Raw genomic sequence first — 20,037 nt, 5'->3', positions numbered from 1 at the left:
GTGCAGACAAGGGAATTTCCAATATATTGAAGCTCACAGTGACAACACACAGCATTGAAATTCTACTTCAAGGTATTTACCTTGAAAAATACTGAGACGTGTGTAAAAAGAGATGTGTACAAATATGTACAGGGTGTTCTTTGCAGCATAGTTTATTATGGGGAAAAAACCCTAGAAGTTCCCCATTTCTAATTTCATTAATAGAGCAATGAAATAAATTATGGCCTAAACTTCCTATGGAAACACAGCAGTTAAAAGAATGATGATTTCTATATACTGACAGAGAAAGATCTCTAAGACAAATTGTTAAATGGAAAAAGTCACAACTGCCATATACACAGTATAATTTCATTCATGTAGCACACCATAATTAGAGGTAACCAATATTTTTAAAACTAACACAGCACTGATTTCAATCTCTGGACTATTCATGGCAAAAAGAAACAGTCTTAAAATAGAACTCAGCTAAAAAGAGATCAAGTTTTCAAGTTTTTTTTTTAAAGCCAAGAAACTAAACAAACTCTTCTTATTGGAAATAAGAGGTTCTTTCTTCCACATTAGAGCTTTATATTTCCACACAGAACAGAAATAAAATTATGTCTATCCCCCTGCTTGAGATATTACTCATGGCTCAGTAACTCATCCGAAGACTCAGTGTTTGGTTTAAAAATTCTTACTTATATAAATATAATTCCCCAAGTGCTGTATTAATACATTACCTCATTTTTCCTAACTGCTCTGTGAGGAAGGAAAAATAACCCAAAAACCCTAAAAAATCATTGAAGAGACTTCTAATGTTCATTCACAGAGTTTGCATCTCTTCTAGACACAGGAGAATTATACCTCCCCACCCTGTTTTGCAGTTGGACAGAGGCCTTCAGATTAGTTCTGGCTAAAGGGATGTGGGCATGGTTGCTAATTCTGAGCTAGTGCAATATATTTGCTGGGCAAGACTCTCCAGCTCTGCTCTTCCCTTGCTGTGCTGAACACTAAAAAACATTATGTTAAGTTTATGAAGATGTAATATGGTGTTAGGTAACTAACCAGAGTAGAACCCTCCACTCGTTGCCCTCACCCATCTGAACAGGTCACACAGTTGAGTAATAAATATATTTTAGGTAGTTCCAAGTCTTCAAGACTGTAGGGTTATTTGTTATTTTTAATACAACCTCATCTATCATGACTAACAGAATCAAAGTTAAGAAAAAAAGTTAAACCTGAGCAAAACCATTTAATAGTTTATAATAAAGCATCATAAAGCATTATCTGGAAACATATGCTAAGAATATTCCTGATAGCAGCATAACTCCCCAACCATAACTTCTGGTTATCTATAACATTCATACAATAAATTTTTAAATTATTAGTTTAAAAAAAATGTTGTCAGGGTGCCTGGCTGGCTCAGCTGGAAGAGCATGTAACTTGATCTTGGGTTCATGAGTTTGAGCTACACCTACATCAGACGTAGAGATTACTTAAATAAAACTCTAATAAAAAAATGTTCTCAATTTAACTATACAAGGAAATCAATGGAATTAAACCTTCTTTACATCTAAAAGAGTGTTAAACTCAAATTAAAATTTATACCACACTAAAGTATCATTTCATATTCTACTAATATTTTATTTTTCTTAATGGTTATGAAATAGTAGTTATGATCAAAATCAATACTAAGATTATTGTCCCTAATAACAACCATCTCTATTTAGAAAGGAGTAACAGGTATTAAATTTGACTACACTTTTCCTAATAGATAACTAAGTATAGACAAATATAAATATTAGCCTACTGCCTGAAAACAGATAGCTTTTTCTGATCACCAAGGCTTTAGCAAGATAATTTGTGACCTATAAAGTTTAGAAACTATGAACAAATAACTACAGAAAAACTAACCTAATTCCCTTCACAAATCCCTTTCCTAAGTACCACACATAAAAGACTCCTGAATATCATTTTTTCTAGTTCAAGAAAACCTCTATCCTATAGACATGAATCACTTTTATCCTTGAAGGATCTGGTTTAGAAACTCCCCTAGAATTTCAATAACCATATTTCAACTTTCCATATGATAGGCTCCATGTCATTTTACCAGGAATACATGAGACATGGGAATAACAGGAGACATTCATCCCCAAGACCCCAGCACGGACATTTACTAAGAGTTTACCATGTGCTAAGAATTGTGGAAAGCAATACACAATCGATCTTATTTACTTTCTCAACAACTGTGTAATTGAAGAATCTGGCTGGCTTTTGTCCCAGGGCTCCTGCAAGGGAACTCTAAATCCTTACAATTTCCGGTGTGATAGGAGTATCTTTGTTATTCATGCTGCCCCCTCCACGTGATAGTTTATGCTAATGAATGAGGCAGAGTGGGGATTGGCCATACTAGAAAGACAAACCATGTAATTGGAAGGTTGGGGCTTTCAGCCACATAATATTAGCCTTACCTCTGGGAAGGGAAGTAGAGCTAGATATTAAGTCTGTGGGCAATGATTCTGTTAGTCATGCCTACATAATGAAACCCCAATAAAAACTCTGGACACCAATGTCTGCCTGGATGAGAGTCCCTAGTTGCCAATACTGTGTGTGTATTGTCAACGCATTAATGTGCCCAAGATAATGTGTCCCTGAGGACAACAGGAGCTTTGCATTTGGAAATCTTCCTATGTATCTCTTTGGCTGATTCCGATTTATATCCCTTTGCTGTGATAAAACTTTAATCATAATTACAGCATTTTCCTCAGTTCTGGGAGTTGTTCTAATGAATTACCTAAAGTCTATGGAGATATTTGAAATTTGCAACCAGCTGATTAGAATTGAAGGCGCCTCTGAGAATCGCTAAACCTGAAGCTGTATCTTGCACAGTCTAGAAGGACAGTATCTTTAACCTGGAGTGTGACCAACTTCAGGTTAACAGCAAAGTTTAGAAATATCTGTTAAGAGTGTAGTCCAAACCTAGGACCTACCAGACCTTTTACAGATTAAATCTCTCTCCCACCCCAGGGAGAGAGAAAGATTTCTGTTCTTTCACGTGAAATTCTCACCAGACACCACTTTCTTTCCCCTCAGCTCAGGTAATTGGCCAACCTGCCTCCTCTTTCTGGCTGCCACACACTGTCCTGTTCTTCCTGGTTTCTTCTCCCTGTAAGGCTGGCTAGAAGACAGATTTTCCAAACTTTCCCAACATCTCCATTGCAGTTTCTGTTGTTTGCCCCCCACCCTGCCTCTCTTCCTCAAACGAGCACATCATCTCTCTCTCTCTCTTTTTTTTAAAGATTTTATTTATTTGTCAGAGAGAGAGCAAGCGAGCTCAAGCAGGGGGAGACTCAGGCAGAGGGAGAAGCAGGTTCTCTGCCAAGCAGGGAGGCCGATGCGGGACTTGATCCCAGGACTCTGGGATCATGACCCAAGCTGAAGGCAGACGCTTAACTGACTGAGCCATCAAGGGGCCCCCATCTTTTTTTCATTTGATAGGTTTTTACTACTGGTCACTAAAAGAGAAATAAATGTATCCATCCTTTGACCCAGAAATTTTACTTACAAGCATGTATCCTGTGGATCTACTTTTACACGTGCACAAAGACATACAAAGATATTCAGTGCAGTATTATTTATAATACTAGAAACCACCTAAATGTCTATTAATAGAAGGCTAGTAAGTAAAGGGTAGAATATCCAATAGAATAATCAGCCATTAAAAACATAAGACAAAGTCAGCGCACATACTCTCTCTCTAATGTTATGTAACAATTTTAAGGACACCAAGGTGAAAACAGTTTAAGTGATACGCTAGGATGTACTGAATAAAATACAAATGCTTCCAAATGCATAGGATATCTGGAAGAATACACAAGAAACTACTAATGGTGGTCACTTCTGGATAAGGAAACAGGGAAGTTAAGGGGTGGAGAAGGAAAGTTATTTTTCATGGCATATACTTTTGTACCTTTTGAAAGATATAACCAAATACATGTTTTGCCTGTTAAGTTTTTAATTTCTAAAAAGCAGTAGCTGAGGCTGTTCTTTGTGTTCTCTGTCCTTAATATACCCTCGTGACTCTCTTTAGATGATGTCAACAAGGTAATTTTCTCCTCGTACCATGAGGCATTCCCTTTACCCACTGTGCCTTCCTTTCCATTGATTACACACAACTGCTTAATACAGTTAGAATATCCAGTTAGAATACACAGTTAGAATATCCTAGATTAACCTAAACCCCCGGACTATAGTGAAATGAATTTATATCTCAGAGAAACTCCAGGCTGACATATCCAAGTTCAAACTTGACCACATGTAATACAGAAAAAAATCTACTAAGATCATCTCTGACTTGTTTCACCCACAAATCCTTTATGCACAACTAACCTTCCAATACAGCTTTTCAGTGCACTATTTTCTTTCTTTCTTTTTTTTTTTTTTTTAAAGATTTTTATTTATTTGACAGAGACCGAGCGAGTGAACACAAGCAGGGGGAGCGGCAGGCAGAGGCAAAGGGAGAAGCAGGCTCCCCACAGAGCAGGGGGAGCCCGACATGGGACTTGATCCCAGGGCCTTGGGATCATGACCTGAGCTGAAGGCAAACACTTAACCAACTGAACCACCTAGGCGCCCTCAGTGCACCATTTTCATTAAGGGAATATATTCCTCCTCCTGCCACCCCACTCCACTTCTCCAAACTCCAAAAAGCTTATTCCACAGTCACTTTTGAAGACAAGATTCTTCTTACTTCCTCTTCTTCTAGTAATGGATGATGCCAGAACTCTGTCAATTTAATCAAGGCCTCCGTATAAAGCATTCAAACCTGTACCCAACCTCTTCTCCCCTGGGATGGACCCACTTAGACACATACGAATTCCTGGAACTAACAAAATTCCTGAATACTGTGCCTATGGTTAAAAGATAAATGAGGTAGCAATAAATTAATGAGAGATTAATGTGCTGTGTACCTGTGGCACCAGCTGTCCTATTAATTAGTTGGCTGGGTATAAGAATGAATATTCAAAGTTGTGGGGTGCCTGGGTGGCTCAATTGGTTAAGCGACTGCCTTCAACTCAGGTCATGATCCTGGGATCCTGGGATCAAGCCCCACATCAGGCTCCCTGCTCCTTGGGGAGCCTGCTTCTCCCTCTCCCTCTGCCTGCTGCTCCCCCTGCTTGTGCTATCAGATAAATAAATAAAATCTTAAAAAAAAAAAAGAATATTCAAAGTTGTAAAATCTAGAATGGGAAGGATTTCCTATACATAATCATGAATAACATCTTCCAAAGTAGCTGGCTTACAAAAATTTGATATTGCCAGCGGACAGGTATGGAAATGGGCAAAAAATAGGAATACTCAAGCAATTTAACTAAAGTAGGAATAGCAAAATATCTTTAAAATTGTCTTCTGTACTTTGAACGATGTAACAATGTTACATTATTGAGGAAATACAAATATTTCCTCAACAAATATTTGCTGAGCACCTATTATGTATGAGGCTATTATAAGTGCCAAACATCTGCAATGGGGAAAGAGTAGCTTACAGACAGTCCAACTGGGGATAATGAGGGAGATAAGGATTCAGGCCAAGTTCACAATACTGTCACCAAAAGCTTTTTTGCCAGCCCAAATATTTTTATTTAATATTCTTTGCAGGTACTTTGTAGTACAGAAGTACTACAGTGCAATTTGATTTTCTGCTTAGGAACCAAGTGTTAGTGTGTAGTTCCCAGATTTCTGAGTTTCAGGGACCAGCAGAATGACCACATAAAGGACTGCTGATTTTTTTCTAAAAACTTTAAAAAACAAAACTACCTACCTTCATTGTCTTCACTTCATATACAAGTATTTTAACAACAAAGAACATCTCTCAGAATTTAGGAATTAGACAGATTTAGTTGTAAGAAAAACAACATTTTTCCTATTTTTTCCTCTCCTTTTACTGAATATGAATGAAAATTCATAAGAGACCAATCAAAGAAAGGTAAAATGAAAAGATAATGGACTTTAGAGTCTGAGAGCCCTGGTTTCAATTTTTATGAATGCAGGTAAGTCACTTAACCACTCTGAACCTCAGTCTCCTCCGGGGTATTATCTCAGAACTTTGTAGATGGATTAAGCATGATTTCATATTAAGCACCTGGCATTAAATGTGGCACCTAGAAGGTGCTCCACAAACATAAGCGACTTTCTTTGTTAAAATAAATATTGGGATATTAAGAGAAAAGGAAAAGAAGAAGATAGCAGGAGGGGAAGAATGAAGGGGAGTAAGTCAGAGGGGGAGACGAACCATGAGAGACGATGGACTCTGAAAAACAAACTGAGGGTTCTAGAGGGGAGGTGGGTAGGGGGATGGGTTAGCCTGGTGATGGGTATTAAAGAGGGCACATTCTGCATGGAGCACTGGGTGTTATGCACAAACAATGAATCATGGAACACTACATCAAAAACTAAAGATGTAATATATGGTGATTAACATAACAATAATTAAAAAAATAAATATTGGGACTTCCACTTCTGGTTACAGCAGAGTAACTGGTACTCAACCAGCCTCCCACTCTACACAGCCATAAAACTAAATGAATCCATAAGGCTCTCTCACTGAGGGGGTAAATTCCCACCTGTGGCACCGTGAGCTAGAATCTAAGCAGTGCAGGACGGTCCCACTGAGCTGAGACAAGATCAAATTTGGGAGCAGGTAAAAGAGCTAGAAGCCTTGGGTCAGGGCACCAGAACAGGAATGTATGAGGACGGGAGGGGCCAGGAAAGGACAGAAGTCTATGTGGAGGTCACCTACGAATGATTTCTTGGTTGAGGGTTGGGCTGCACACACAGCGGGTGACACTCTTCAGAGAATGGCTGCTATGGAATCAAGAGTGCCACAAAGATACCTCAAGTCCAGCAAACAGCGCTAGAGGACTCTGGACTTCCTGTCAGAGCAGACATCCAGCTGATTCAACACAAAGGCCGTGACCATGTGTCTTAAAAACTTCTTTTAGATCTGCCCTAACGAGGGGTGGGGGAAGGCTACCATGACCCAGCATAGGGTGTGCAGCCCAAATGGGATAAGGCAGTGGCAGCAGCAGCAAAAAATGGTTGTATATAAGTAAATCATCAAATAAATTTTTCCAGGATAATGAAAATCAGATTCATCAAAGGGAGGAAACAAGAGAGAAGCCTATGGCATTGGACTGAAACTGGAGAGATTACTGTAAATGCATGATTTTCAATATATCTGTAGACATATATAAATTACAGATCTACTGAGAGGGCCTGGGATTAGTGACATACCAATAGCAACAAGCACACCTAGTATCTTATTTCTTAACACTAATGTCTACTGAAAAGGAACCAGGCTCCTTAAAGAAATGATTGATTTCAGGTCTGGGGCAGGAGGAAGTCCAAGATATGCCCTAAACATCTTGTGTTAGAACACGGAAGTGTTCAAAAATGATGGGGACATGAAAAGAACAAAGAAGACAGCTTGAAGGGCCTCAAATGGTCAAATCTAGAACTATTTGAACACAGGAATAATGGGCTTCCATGAATACATACTGAAATAAAAAAAATGAATAAAATGAATGTTGGTAAGATACAGGATGTTTAATAGCTTAGAGTACCTCCCCACAAAATACTTACTGTTTACAAAGGGTAAAAGAGTAACTTCACAGTAGAGAAGTCTTGTAGACAACCCCTTAATCAAGTGATCAAAATTAATAGCACCAGTTATCAAACAAATCAAAATCACATGCTACTTGATAGTGTAAAATGAGAATAAGAACATGTGATTTCTGTGATATTCCTGTGAAAGATGCAACCTGACTCCAATCATAAAGTGGGTCAGACAAACCTAAATGGACATTTAAAAAAATAACTGGCTTAGGGGTGCCTGGGTGGCTCAGTCGTTAAGCACCTGCCTTTGGCTCAGGTCAAGATCCTAGGGTCCTGGGATCGAGCCCCGCATCGGGCTCCCTGCTCAGTGGGAAGCCTGCTTCTCCCTCTCCCACTCCCCCTGCTTGTGTTCCCTCTCTTGCTGTGTCCAAAATCTTTATTAAAAAAAAAAAAAAAGATATGACATTCAAATACATGTGTTGGAAATGGACCATTTTGCTACAAAAGACATTATTGGAACAAGTGGATCTCAGTTTCCTTGTCTGTACATCGTGACATTATACTAAATCTATTCCTTCAAACATCAATAGAGAACTCAAAGAAGTTTTTATTTATTTTTTATTTTATTTTATTTATTTTTAAAGATTTTATTTATTTATTCATGAGACAGAGGGAGAGAGAGAGAGAGAAGCAGAGGGAGAAGCAGGCTCCCAAGGAGCAGGGAGCCCGATGTGGGACTCGATCCCAGGACCCTGGGATCATGACCTGAGCCGAAGGCAGACGCTTAACCATCTGAGCCACCCAGGCGCCCTCAAAGAAGTTTTTATAAAGACAAACAAGAAACTAAATCTAACAGTATTTCAAAATATAAGATCTCCACTGGTATTCTAACCATGCTTATAAAGAAAGACTACCATAGAAACCTATAGGCCTTAACCAAAATTGAACTTACTAAATTTAAGTCTTATAGGAAAAAGTGTTAAGGAAATGTTACATAATGCCTCTATAAATAGTATATCCACGCAATGGAATATTATCTAGCTATATCAGCTGATATGGACAGAAGTCAAGATTTTGTTAAACAGAGAAAGGAAAATTTAGCCCAGAATATATAAGACATACTCCCTTTTGTATGTATGTTTGCATGTATGTATAAGATAGCCATATATATGGGCTTGAATATGCATAAAAAATTTCTGGAAGATACATAAGAAACTGTTGACAATGACTAGTTCTGTGAACTAGGAATAGATGGTTTTAAAGGAGACAGGGCACCTTCTTCTCCATCTTCTGTCCTTGTATATTCAATTCTCAACATTAAAAAAAAAAATCACTAACTAGAAAACTATCAAGAAAAGCAAAGAAGTGATTATTACAAGAGTCAGGGCAGCAGTTAAATACAGGGAAGGAAGAAAGCATTCTGTGGTTTTCTGGAATGCTGACGATGTTCTAGTTCTTGACCTGGAAAATAGTTACGTGAATATTTGTTTCATGATTATTTAATAAACCATATATATTTGTTGTGTAGACTTTCTTAACATATATATGTATTTCATAATTTTAAAACAAAAACATAAGGTTTCAGGAAAAAAAGTAAAAATAAGCCTTTTAGAAAGAAAATTACAATATTTTACCTGCAAGAGTATGTAGGCTCTCCTACTTTAAAAACACGACCACAAAGATGAGATGGTTTGTTTGCTTGTTCAAGTTTTGGAAATCCAAATGCAGGATCTTCACCACAAAGGTACCATTCCATTGGTCCCAACAAAACATGCTGTGCTAGCATGTCCTCCTTCTGTGGAAAAGGGTTGGGACCCCTGCAGTAGATTTGGGGTACATAGTGGGCTAAATGCTGGTACACTTCTCTAGTGAGGTCAGTTGCTTGCAGCCATTTCTTAAAAAAAAAAAAAAAGAAAAAGAAAAATTAGGTTTAAATAATGTCAAACTGCTAATGTGGATAAACATACTATATATTCAATGATAAGAGAGTCATATAAATTATTTTGTTGACATCCCTCATAACTCTATGTTTTCTTTCCAAAAAGGGTAAAATTCATTTAGAACTTTATTAAAATGCCAAGTACTGGGGCACCTGGGTGGCTCAGTTGTTAAGCATCTGCTTCGGCTCAGGTCACAATCCCAAGGTCCTGGGGGCTCCCTGCTCTGCGGGAAGCCTGATTCTCCCTCTCCCACTACCCCCCTGCTTGTGTTCCTGCTCTTGCTATCTCTCTGTCAAATAAATAAATAAAATCTTAAAATAAAATGCCAAGAATTTCAGAATTCTACTTTACTTAAAGTGAAATGATCCCTCTCCTCAAAATTACTCTTGAAGCAACCTTCTGTAGGCAGTTATAAGAAAATGACCACAACAAATCATCGTATAAGACACGAGCCATTATGCCCATCTGACTTCCTTTCTAACGCTTTGCTCAAATGATATACTGACTGTGATTTGGATTCTCATGTCAGTTTGCTGATAGGAAGAGCATGCAGTGAACATGAACAGTCTTACACTATACCTACTTACACTTCTCATTAATAAATGATATACCACTCTCTTATGAATAGAAGTCTACAAGAGTCTTTGTTATATCAATTATGCCTTCTTTCCCTGATCAACCTCTCTGTAAATCCTTTCCCCTTTGCTCTCCCTGCTCAAAAACAAAAGCCACTTTTCTGTCCCAAACTTTTATGTCCAACTACCTGTGATAATTAATCTCCTTTTTCTGAACTAGAGCTGAGGTTAATGAGATGACTTTTGGAAAGCCCCTAGGGATGGAGACCTGGTTGCCAAGGGAACAAACCATGTGATAAGAAGGTTGGAAATAACAACGTCCACCCCCAACCTCAGGGAGGGGAAAGGGGGTGGCAGTTAAGCTAATCATTAATGGCCAATGATTTATTCAATTATGCTTACATAATGAAGCTTCCATAAAAATTTCTATGTTGGGGTTCAAACAGCTTCTGGAATGGTGAACACAGAAGTGCTGGTGCACCCAGATACAGCATGGAAGCTCTGAACCCCTTCCCACATACCTTGCTCTATGCATCTCTTCCACCTGCTGTTCCTGAGTTGTATCATTTTACCATAAACCAGTGATCTAGTAAATAAACCATTTCCCTGAATTCTGTGAGCCATTCTAGCAAATTACTGAACCCAAAGGGGGGTCATGGGAACCCTCAATTTGTAGTCAAGTCAGATAGAAGTGCTAGGTAACCTGAGGACCCACTGCTTGCGATTGGCATCTTAAGTAGTGAGGGGGTCAGTCTCATGGGACTGAGCCCTTAATCTCTGGGATCTGATGCTAACTCCAGGTGTATGGTATCAGAATTGAACTGAACTGTAAGACACCCACTTGGTGTCTGTGGGGATTTAGAGAATTGCTTGGTATGGGGAAAAAAACTCATATTCGGCGGCCACAAGTATTGTTAAGTGTAGAGAGAAACAAGAAAGTTTCTCCTGATTCAAACACCAACTCAACAGGTCTAAAACTGAACTTATGATCTCCACTACCCCTCCTCAAAAACCCATTTTCTCCACTTCCTTTCCCTATTTTAGATACAAGCATCTACCTAAGTATCCACACCAGAAAAACCTGAAAATCTTCCTTCTTCTTCAACCCAACATCCAATTGATCATGTCTTGTCTACTAGGCTTCCTAAATAACCTGTTGACTCTATTTCTTTCTCTCCATTTCCACAGGCACCATCCCCACTACTCTGGTCCAAAACCCCCACCCCACTTTACCAAGATTAGTGCAAAAATGTCATCCCCGCTGGTCTTGCCCTTGTACAGTCCATTTTCCAACCTCACTACCAGAGCGATTCTTGCAAAACGTCAATCTGATCATGTCATTCAGTTTCCCCTTGTATTTAGGATTAAGTCAAGTCCCCAACAGGGTCTATAAGGTCCTTTGCCTCTGTCATACTTTTTTCCTCCTCCTGACCTGTAGTGCTCCTCTCTCTGCTTTTCAGGCTATTTCCTACTCATTCTTCAGAACTCCGTGTATGTTTCACTTTCTCTAAGATGCCTGCTCAGCCCATTCCTCACTCCCACCACCTGTTCCCACTTCCCCTAGGTCTAAAACAGAACCCAGCCCCAGTGGGCATTTAGTAAAATCTGTTAACTGAATGACTGTAAATATGTTTATACTACTTACTGTCATATAACATTGAAAGATGCTCCTTGTGGCTTTAATGAAAGCAGAGATAATAGATCCAGGCCTGCAGTCTCTAAAAACCAAGCTAAATTAAGCCCTAGATAAGGCATCCTTCAAACTACCTCCTTTCTTTTCCCTTTTTCTTTCCTTATATCTTAAGTCTTTTCCCTGTATTGTCATTTATCCCTGTCAATTCTGTCTGTATGTTTATTTGTCCCCATACTGCTTTGTATAACTGCTACTTATTTTGGCTCTAAACCAGGTAAAAACTTAAAATCAGAATACATGAAAGGATCACTTCTACAAAGATGCAGGTAACAGAACTGCTAACTCATAGGCCCAATGTTTACCTATGGATTACAACCAAAGTTCACATTACATCCTTGTTAAAAGAGTTTATGTTCCAGTAATGTCTAACACCGTGAAACAGTATAAGGTCTTCATTTTAACTCCTGTACAGTCTTCACCCACTTCCTTCCTTCTAAAAATAACTATATATAGAGAGAGATTTTAAGTATTCCTGAGGTAATATATATTAACTTTCTAGTCAACCTCATATTTTCATGTGTACTAAAAATGTAAAAATTTTGTTTGTAAATTAAGGATCTGAATTGAAGCTTCGCAGGGAACACAGTGAAAAACTTTTCACCCCTGAAGAGAAACTATCTTCTTCAAATGTTACCAATTTAATTGTTTGCTTTATGCAAGGAGAAAGAGACTAAATTACTCTTAAAACAACAGCACTTCTTGGGAGATAATCCCACAGGATTAAGGATTATCTCTCTTTAAAGAAGTGATTTGCAATCAAAATTACACACACACACACACAAAGTTCAGCAATTATAAAAGGATGGGTCAGGGGCGCCTGGGTGGCTCAGTCGTTAAGCGCCTGCGGGCTCAGGTTATGATCCCAGGGTCTTGGGATCGAGCCCCACAAAGGGCTCCCTGCTTCTCCCTCTCCCACTCCCCCTGCTTGTGGTTCCCTCTCTCGCTGTGTCTCTGTCAAATAAATAAAATCTTTAAAAAAAAAAAAAAAGGACGGGTTAAAAAAAAGTAGTCAATAGTAAAAGGAGAAGAGTCATCAACCAACAAACAACCTAAAATCTAATTCTCTGAGCTAAAAAATACTTTTTTGGCCACATCTAAGGGTAAATGTCTAGTTTTTCACCCATTGTCCGAAATCCTATTTCAAAATATCAATGAAGATAGTCAAATTATCCTAAGTAACTTGTTTCTGGATAAAAAAATTAAGCTTTAAGATTCAAAGAATTCACTCCTATGATCCTAGAAAGGTATACTTCAGGCAATGTTAATTTACAACACATTTAAAGGTTTTATTTTAACAACAATTTTTGGGTTTTTTTAATATTTGATGTTCCCATTTTTCTTAAAACCACTTTTACAGCATTTTAATCCAGGGAGAATAAAAGGTGATGCTTTCTAAAAGAACTTATGTGTTTTGTGGCTCCAACAGCACTGAGAGGTCAAATTTGTTCATAGACTTTTTTTTTTTTTAAGTAGATTTCATGCCCAACATGGGGCTTGAACTCATGACCTGGAGATTAAGAGTCGCATACTCTACCAAAGGAGCCAATAAGGCACCCCCTGTTCATAGATTCCTTAAAAAAATTCAGAAACTAGTATCAGCTTCTGGTTAAGGAAAAAAAAATCAGCAACCTTATATGAAATATTTTATATATAATACTATTTACTATGTTATATATTTATACTACATTACTGTAACATTTATTATATATTATGTTATATATAATATAGCACATTACTGTATATAATATTTGCTGGTAATATATTACCTATTATTAGTAAAGCATTTCACCCTAAATACTGTTTGTAATATATTATTATAAGTTATTAAGAAGATATAAATATCTGGATTAAGAAAAGCAGGCATATGCTTCAAATTTAAAACCACCTAACAGATTTGGAATCTACAATAGGCATTTTAAACTTCATTAAATTTAAACAATATATAAAGCGAAGTACCTTTACATGAGAATTCTATACCAGAAATACTGAATTAGTGACTGGCAACAGTACAGATTAGAAAAAATTGCAAAGAGAAACTGAGCAGAAAGAAAAATTTTTTTGGCCACCTTTCACCATAATGACTCACATATTTCTCAAAAGAGTAAAATCAATAACTTTTCCTATTCTCACTAACATAAGCTAACTATAACTGTTTCTTCAACAGCAAAAACTATTGATATTTCTAATTTGGTTGCATGTTAATTTGTCTTTATTTCAGACACTTGTGGCTGTCACACCAATGTGCACAACAAAGTAATAAGCACTATCTTATTAGAAGTCCTCCATAAGGGAAGTAAAGAAACTGTCAACTCATTCCACTAAAGTAAACATGTTATGACAATGTTTCCAGGAACTTTCCTTTTTTGAATGCTAAATTTAAGCCTTGGGATAGAAAGCAAGTATGATAAACACAAAAATCAAAGAATCCCTAGAGGTTAGCCTTTTATTACAGTATCTAATTATTATTCTATACCCCATTAAAATTGTATCCTTTAACCACATTGATTTTGTTTTCAAACAAGAATCACCAACATGTAAGTTAATTATAAAACAATAATCACTAGTGCTGAAATTAAGTTTTTAAGCCTATATTAAGAAAAATTTTAAACAAATCATATTAAGAGTTCCAGAAATGAAGTAAAAGCATTCACAAATCAAAATAATACATAAACTCAATAATAAAAGAAAAACATCTAATTTAAAAATAAGCAAAAGACCTGAATTGACACTTCTAAAGAAGTACAGTCAATAAGCTCATGAAAAGATGTTCAGCATCAACAGTCATAAGGGAAATACAAATCAAAACTACAATGCGATACCACTTCACACTCAATAGAATGACTATAATCAAAAAGACAATAATAGTATTGGCAAGGATGTGCAGAAATTTTCTGGAACCCTCACATACTGCTGGTGAAAGTGTAAAATGATGCAGTCACTCTGAAAAGCAGTTAGTGGTTCCCCAAGACATTAAGCATAAAATTACCATAGAACCCAGCAATTCCATGCCTGGGTGTATGCCCAAGAGAAATTAAAATGTATGTCCCCACAAAAATGGCACAGATGTTCACAGCAGCATGATTCATAATATCCAAAACGTGGAAACAACCCAAATGTCCATCAACTGATGAATGGACAAATAAAATACAGTATATTCATATAATGAAATATCATTTGGCAATAAAAAGGAATGAGGTATTGATATATACTACAAGGTTGAACCTTGAAAACATTTGCTAACTGAAAGAAACATGTCAAAAAGACAACATATTGTTATGATTCCAGCTATATGAAATTTCCAGAATAAGCAAATCGATGGAGGCAGAAAACAGGTAAGTAGTTCAGTTTGGGAGTTTAGAGGAAAACAGGGAGTGACTACTGATAGGTATAGGATTTCTTTTTTGGGGTGATGAAAATGTTTTAAAATTGTGTTGACAGTTGCACAACTGTGAATATACTAAAAACCCACTGAACTGAATTTATATATGTGAATTATGTATAAAACTGTCAAAACTTAAAAGCAGGGCGCCTGGGTGGCTCAGATGGTTAAGCATCTGCCTTCGGCTCAGGTCATGATCCCAGGGTCCTGGGATCGAGTCCCGCATCGGGCTCCCTGCTCCTTGGGAGCCTGCTTCTCCCTCTGCTTCTCTCTCTCTCTCTCCCTCTGTCTCTCATGAATAAATAAATAAAATCTTAAAAAAAAAAAAAAAACTTAAAAGCAAAAAATATCCAATACAGACATAAAACTTCTATAATGAATTTGTATTTCTTTTAGGTTTTGGGAAAAACAATATATGTACTTAAGTCACAATCATCCACTGGAACACATTATAATAAAATCTGTGGAGCAAAAAATGTAGATAGACTAGAAAAGTGCTGGGAAAGTCATACTGCTGTGCAATCAATTCTACCAAGAAAAGGAGAAAACTGAGAAGAGAGGACCTCTTTAAGATAATTGAAGCGCTCACAATTATTGAAGAGAGTGCTTAAATGCTTTATTTGTGAGGCATGCTTGTTAGGATACATAAGATCACAAAAAGTCCTTCCTCCTCATAATAGAAATTTATAAAGCAGTGTGTAAATAAAGTATCGGAAAAGTGACATTAACCTTATTAATTTTAAATGGATGTGACCCCACAAATTACCAGTAACAAACGTCTAAAGTCTGCAATAACTGCTTTGTTTAAAATTTACTTTTAACCTGAGAAAACTTTATTAATTCATTTGATTTGTGATAAAGAGCTGTGCTGTAGCCTAAGCTGAAAGAACAGTTTTAAGTGTTACATGGTTTTAACTAAATACAAACAATAAACCCCTCACAAAATAAGGCCAGGTTATATAGCTGGAAGAATCTTGTATTTTATTTATTTTTTTAAAGATTTTATTTATTTATTTGACAGAGAGAGACACAGCGAGAGAGGGAACACAAGCAGGGGGAGTGGGAGAGGGACAAGCAGGCTTCCCGCTGAGCAGGGAGCCCAATGTGTAGGGCTTGATCCCAGAACCCTTGGATCATGACCTGAGCCAAAGGCTGACACTTCATGATTGAGCTACCCAGGCATCCCAGAACCTTGTATTTTAGCATTAGTCTGCATATTCTTTAAGGACTTTTGTTGGTCTTTAGACTAAATATTTTTTCATCTTATTGTTCAGAAAGCCATTTAAAAGTAAACAGAACAAAAGTAAAATGTAGCTCAGGTTGTGATCTTTACAAACTCAAATTAAGTCCAAATTAATAAATTTGTATTGCTTTTCCCTTAACTTCTCCCACTGCATCTGCCTGAGAATTTCACTGCACAAGAATTACTGCACTGGTCTCTAACACCGTTTATAATTGGTTTCCACAGGAACGTCAACAAGTTGGAGAAACTCCAATCACTCAATAGCTTGCACTTTCAGAATTGGAAAAATAAAGCACACAGCCTGGGCCAACATGCACAAAATTTGGTGGGAGTAAAAACAACAACACTTTGAGGCAGACAACAGATTGAAATACCAATATGGATATCGACACAGTGACAGATTGGAAATAGCTGTCATTCTGACCATTTTACTGTTTACTTGTAACACTTTTCTCTTTTCAAATCTCTGATAAACGAAAGGCAGATGCGGGATGAAAATCCTCGGGTTGTTGCAATATTAAGTAGAAAGTAAATGAAAACAGACCTACACTAAACAAGTTGGTTTAAAAAAAAAAATCCAAGAGTCATCATTCATCAAGGTAGGAAACTTTTCATCTCTATTCCTGTCCATTGCTTCCACTCTGACTTTCGGGTCCTCATCAATTCACACAAAGAACTCCTCACTGACCAACAAACCCAAAGGGCCCCACTAAAATTTTGTTCATAACATTAAGATTGTTGACAAGTGTTCAAAGGCCACTCCCTCCCCATAAACTAAGTTTTTTAAACTGGAGACCTTAGAGATGAGGCCTAGGTTGTTTTGGTCCATTCATAATCATTCTGGACAATTTGCTCTATTGGTGTTCCCGGTCCTTCTTGAGCAAAGATGCCATCAAGTTTATTAAAGAAATCATTTTATAACTCTGCTACTTATACGAGCATATTCATAATATACTTTCATAACAATACTGGGTTTGAGTGGTTTAAGTTTGGGGTTTAACTGCTTCCACTATGCTGTGACCAAACCTCACTTTATTGGTTTCTATTTGTTGAAAGCTGCTCTCTCGAAGTTATGTAACGATTCTTTTCCACCCAACTATCCCCAACTCCTAGATAAATTATTTTTTTTAATCTCCCAGCCTCCACTACTGCTTTCTCACACTCAGTAAACATGCCCAGACACTACTTTCCGCACATTCATCAACGCTGTCGACTGACCAAATAGGTGCAAAAATGAACTGAACGGGGGATAAAGGGAAAACAGTGTCGTCTGCATCCTCTGGTGCCTAGGGCAGTCCCAGAACAAAGTAGGAACCCGGTTCGAGTAGGATGTTTCGGTGGAGGAGGGAATGTTCCCCTAATCTGCGGAAAAGGAATTAGGCAAAAGATGTAGGGCGATTATACCCCCAAACCAGGAAGTGTCTTCAAGGGGCTGGCAAAAAGGGTAAAGGCCCTCGTGCTGGGGACCTAATGTGAGTGTGGGGAAAAAAGAGGAATAATGGAAGAGCTGTCGGTTCTCCTAGGCAGAAAGGGAATGCAAAGGTGGCTGGCGCACAGAACGGCTCGGCCGGCTATTAGAAGACAGGAAGGAGAGGAGCAGGCTCGGTGGCCTCCCCGGCCCGTTACCCACATACAAGGCGAGGCCTGAGAGCCCGGCGAGGTCGCTGCCCCAAGTCTGGGCCGGGTTGCTCCAAGATTTCCAGGAGTCAGTTCCTCCCCCGGGGAGCGGCCTGCGAGGGCCGAACGTCCCCGCCCGGGTCCTGGCACTCACCCCCGCGGTCTCCTCAGCCGAACATTCCAGCAAACTCCGGTCGATGGCCTGCACCTCGGGCTCCAGCTCCGACGCCATCTTCTCTCCTCCCCAGCGCTGACGCCGCTACCGCCGCCCCGAGGGCCGCGGCCTCGCCACAGCCCCAACTGCCGAGACTGCCACCCGTGTCCCAGGCAGTCAGTCCGAAGTCGTCCAGGCGGCCGCGGGTGGAGAAGAAGGAGAGTAGTGTGAGGTAAGCCGAACAGGAGGGAAAGCGGCCTCCTGCGCTCCCTCCCGGGCTCGGCGCCCAAGAGTCAGGTCACTGCCTCGTCCCTGCCCCGGAGAAGGACACAGAGAACCCAGGACCTGGCACTCTCGCTAGCTTCTACCGCGTCCGGCACCGGGAAAGGGGCAATAACACCCAAAAGAGGAAGCAGAGTAGCCTGGGAACTGTAGTCCTCCGCCACACGGCCGGGAAGCAGGTGGAGCCCTTATAGGGTGCCCCATGAAGGCATTATGGGAGTTGTAGTCCACTTCTAACCACAGCATGGGCAAACGGCAGATAAGCGGGCGGGGCTTTCCTGTACAACTAGAATCCTGGGAAGAGGCTAGCGAAAAGAAGCGCTCACCAGGGAAGAAGCAGAAGAGCAAGACATTGTGGGAACTGTAGTTTTATTCCCCTCAACTCCATTTGTTCCTGTTTGTATCCGTAGATCCTAGAACGGTGCCTGGCGCGTGGTAGACACTAAAGTACTTTTCAAAGCCTGGCATAGGTAGACAGTAAGATACTCGTGGAAAGAATGAAAGAATTACATTCTATTCCTATGGTTCTATGGCCCTGTCATTCATCATGCCTCGTCTTTTAGACGGCAACTGAGGTGGACATTACCCAGATTTTTTTTAAGGGTTTAAAACATACTTAAATTCTGTTAAAGAAATTTCCACGTAATTTAGTTATGGCCACTTATAAAAATTTATTATAAATGTTGCTGCAAAGGAAAAGTAGCCTACCAAAACAAGTCTAAAAAGATTTACTCTTGATAGAGACATTTTATAAAAATAAATTAGGTACAAAAGAAAATTATGTTTGGTTAGAGGTAATTAGGCTCTTGACTGACGGGTGGGTGGGTTTCTTAGAACAAATCTTCAGTTCCTTTAGAGTTTTTTTTTTAAGATTTTATTTATTTATTTGACAGAGAGAGACACAGCAAGAGAGAGAACACAAGCAGGGGGAGTGGGGGAGAGGGAGAAGCAGGCTTCCTGCTTAGCAGGGAGAGCCCGATGTGGGGCTCGATCCCAGGACCCTGGGATCATGACCTGAGCCGAAGGCAGACGCTTAACGACTGAGCCACCCAGGTGCCCCAGTTCCTTTAGAGTTTATCAGAAAATTGCTTACACATTTTATCAAGCATGTTAATTTATTCTGAGAAGATTGTGAATTAGGCAACAACAACAAAAAAAAAATCTGACCCAATCCAGGGAAATATTTTGTTGTTATTGTTTTAACAATATTAACCAAGTGTTTTGTTTGTTTTTGCTTTTTTTAATTGGGAAATAAAAATTACCCATAATCTCATACTTCAAGTAAGTCTTGCTATCACTTTTGAAAATAAAAGTAAGATTCGAAATTCAAACTTAAGAGGTGCCTGAGTGGCTCAGTCGGTTAAGTGTCTGTCTTCTGCTCAGGTCATGACCCCAGGGTCCTGGGATGGAGCCCCACATTGGGCTCCCTGCTCAGCGGGAAGCCTGCTTCTCCCTCTCCCACTCCCCCAGCTTGTGTTGCCTTTCTTGCTGTGTCTCTCTCTGTCAAATAAATAAAATCTTAAAAAAAATAGAAATTCAAACTTAATAGGAATATATTTTT

General features: G+C 38.8%; 1 protein-coding gene across 10 annotated transcripts in view; it reads right to left on the bottom strand.

The window, feature by feature from the left end:
* Positions 1-18,651, bottom strand: part of UBR2 (ubiquitin protein ligase E3 component n-recognin 2) — a 119,730-nt gene extending 101,079 nt beyond the window's left edge. For 2 of the 10 annotated variants that reach the window (XR_012381908.1, XM_073904984.1), the window contains exons 1-2: positions 18,195-18,637; positions 9,228-9,487 (exon numbers count right to left, since the gene is read on the bottom strand). Coding sequence is in view for 7 of the 10 variants with exons in the window: in XM_073904984.1 (XP_073761085.1) it covers positions 9,228-9,487; positions 18,195-18,272 (338 nt within the window). In the remaining 3 variants the exon portion in view is untranslated. Of the gene's footprint in view, positions 1-9,227; positions 9,488-18,194 lie in introns of those variants that run through there. The other 8 variants (XM_025890495.2, XM_025890497.2, XR_012381909.1 and 5 more) reach the window with 7 other exon arrangements.
* Between the last annotated feature and the right edge of the window lie 1,386 nt (positions 18,652-20,037).

Source organism: Callorhinus ursinus, unplaced genomic scaffold (genome assembly GCF_003265705.2).
Source record: "Callorhinus ursinus isolate GAN/ISIS: 27379988/994484 unplaced genomic scaffold, GSC_fseal_2.0 scaffold22, whole genome shotgun sequence".
NCBI classification, from domain to species: Eukaryota; Metazoa; Chordata; class Mammalia; order Carnivora; family Otariidae; genus Callorhinus; species Callorhinus ursinus.
Note: the sequence above shows the minus strand (reverse complement) of the source record. Positions and strands in the feature narration are given on the sequence as shown.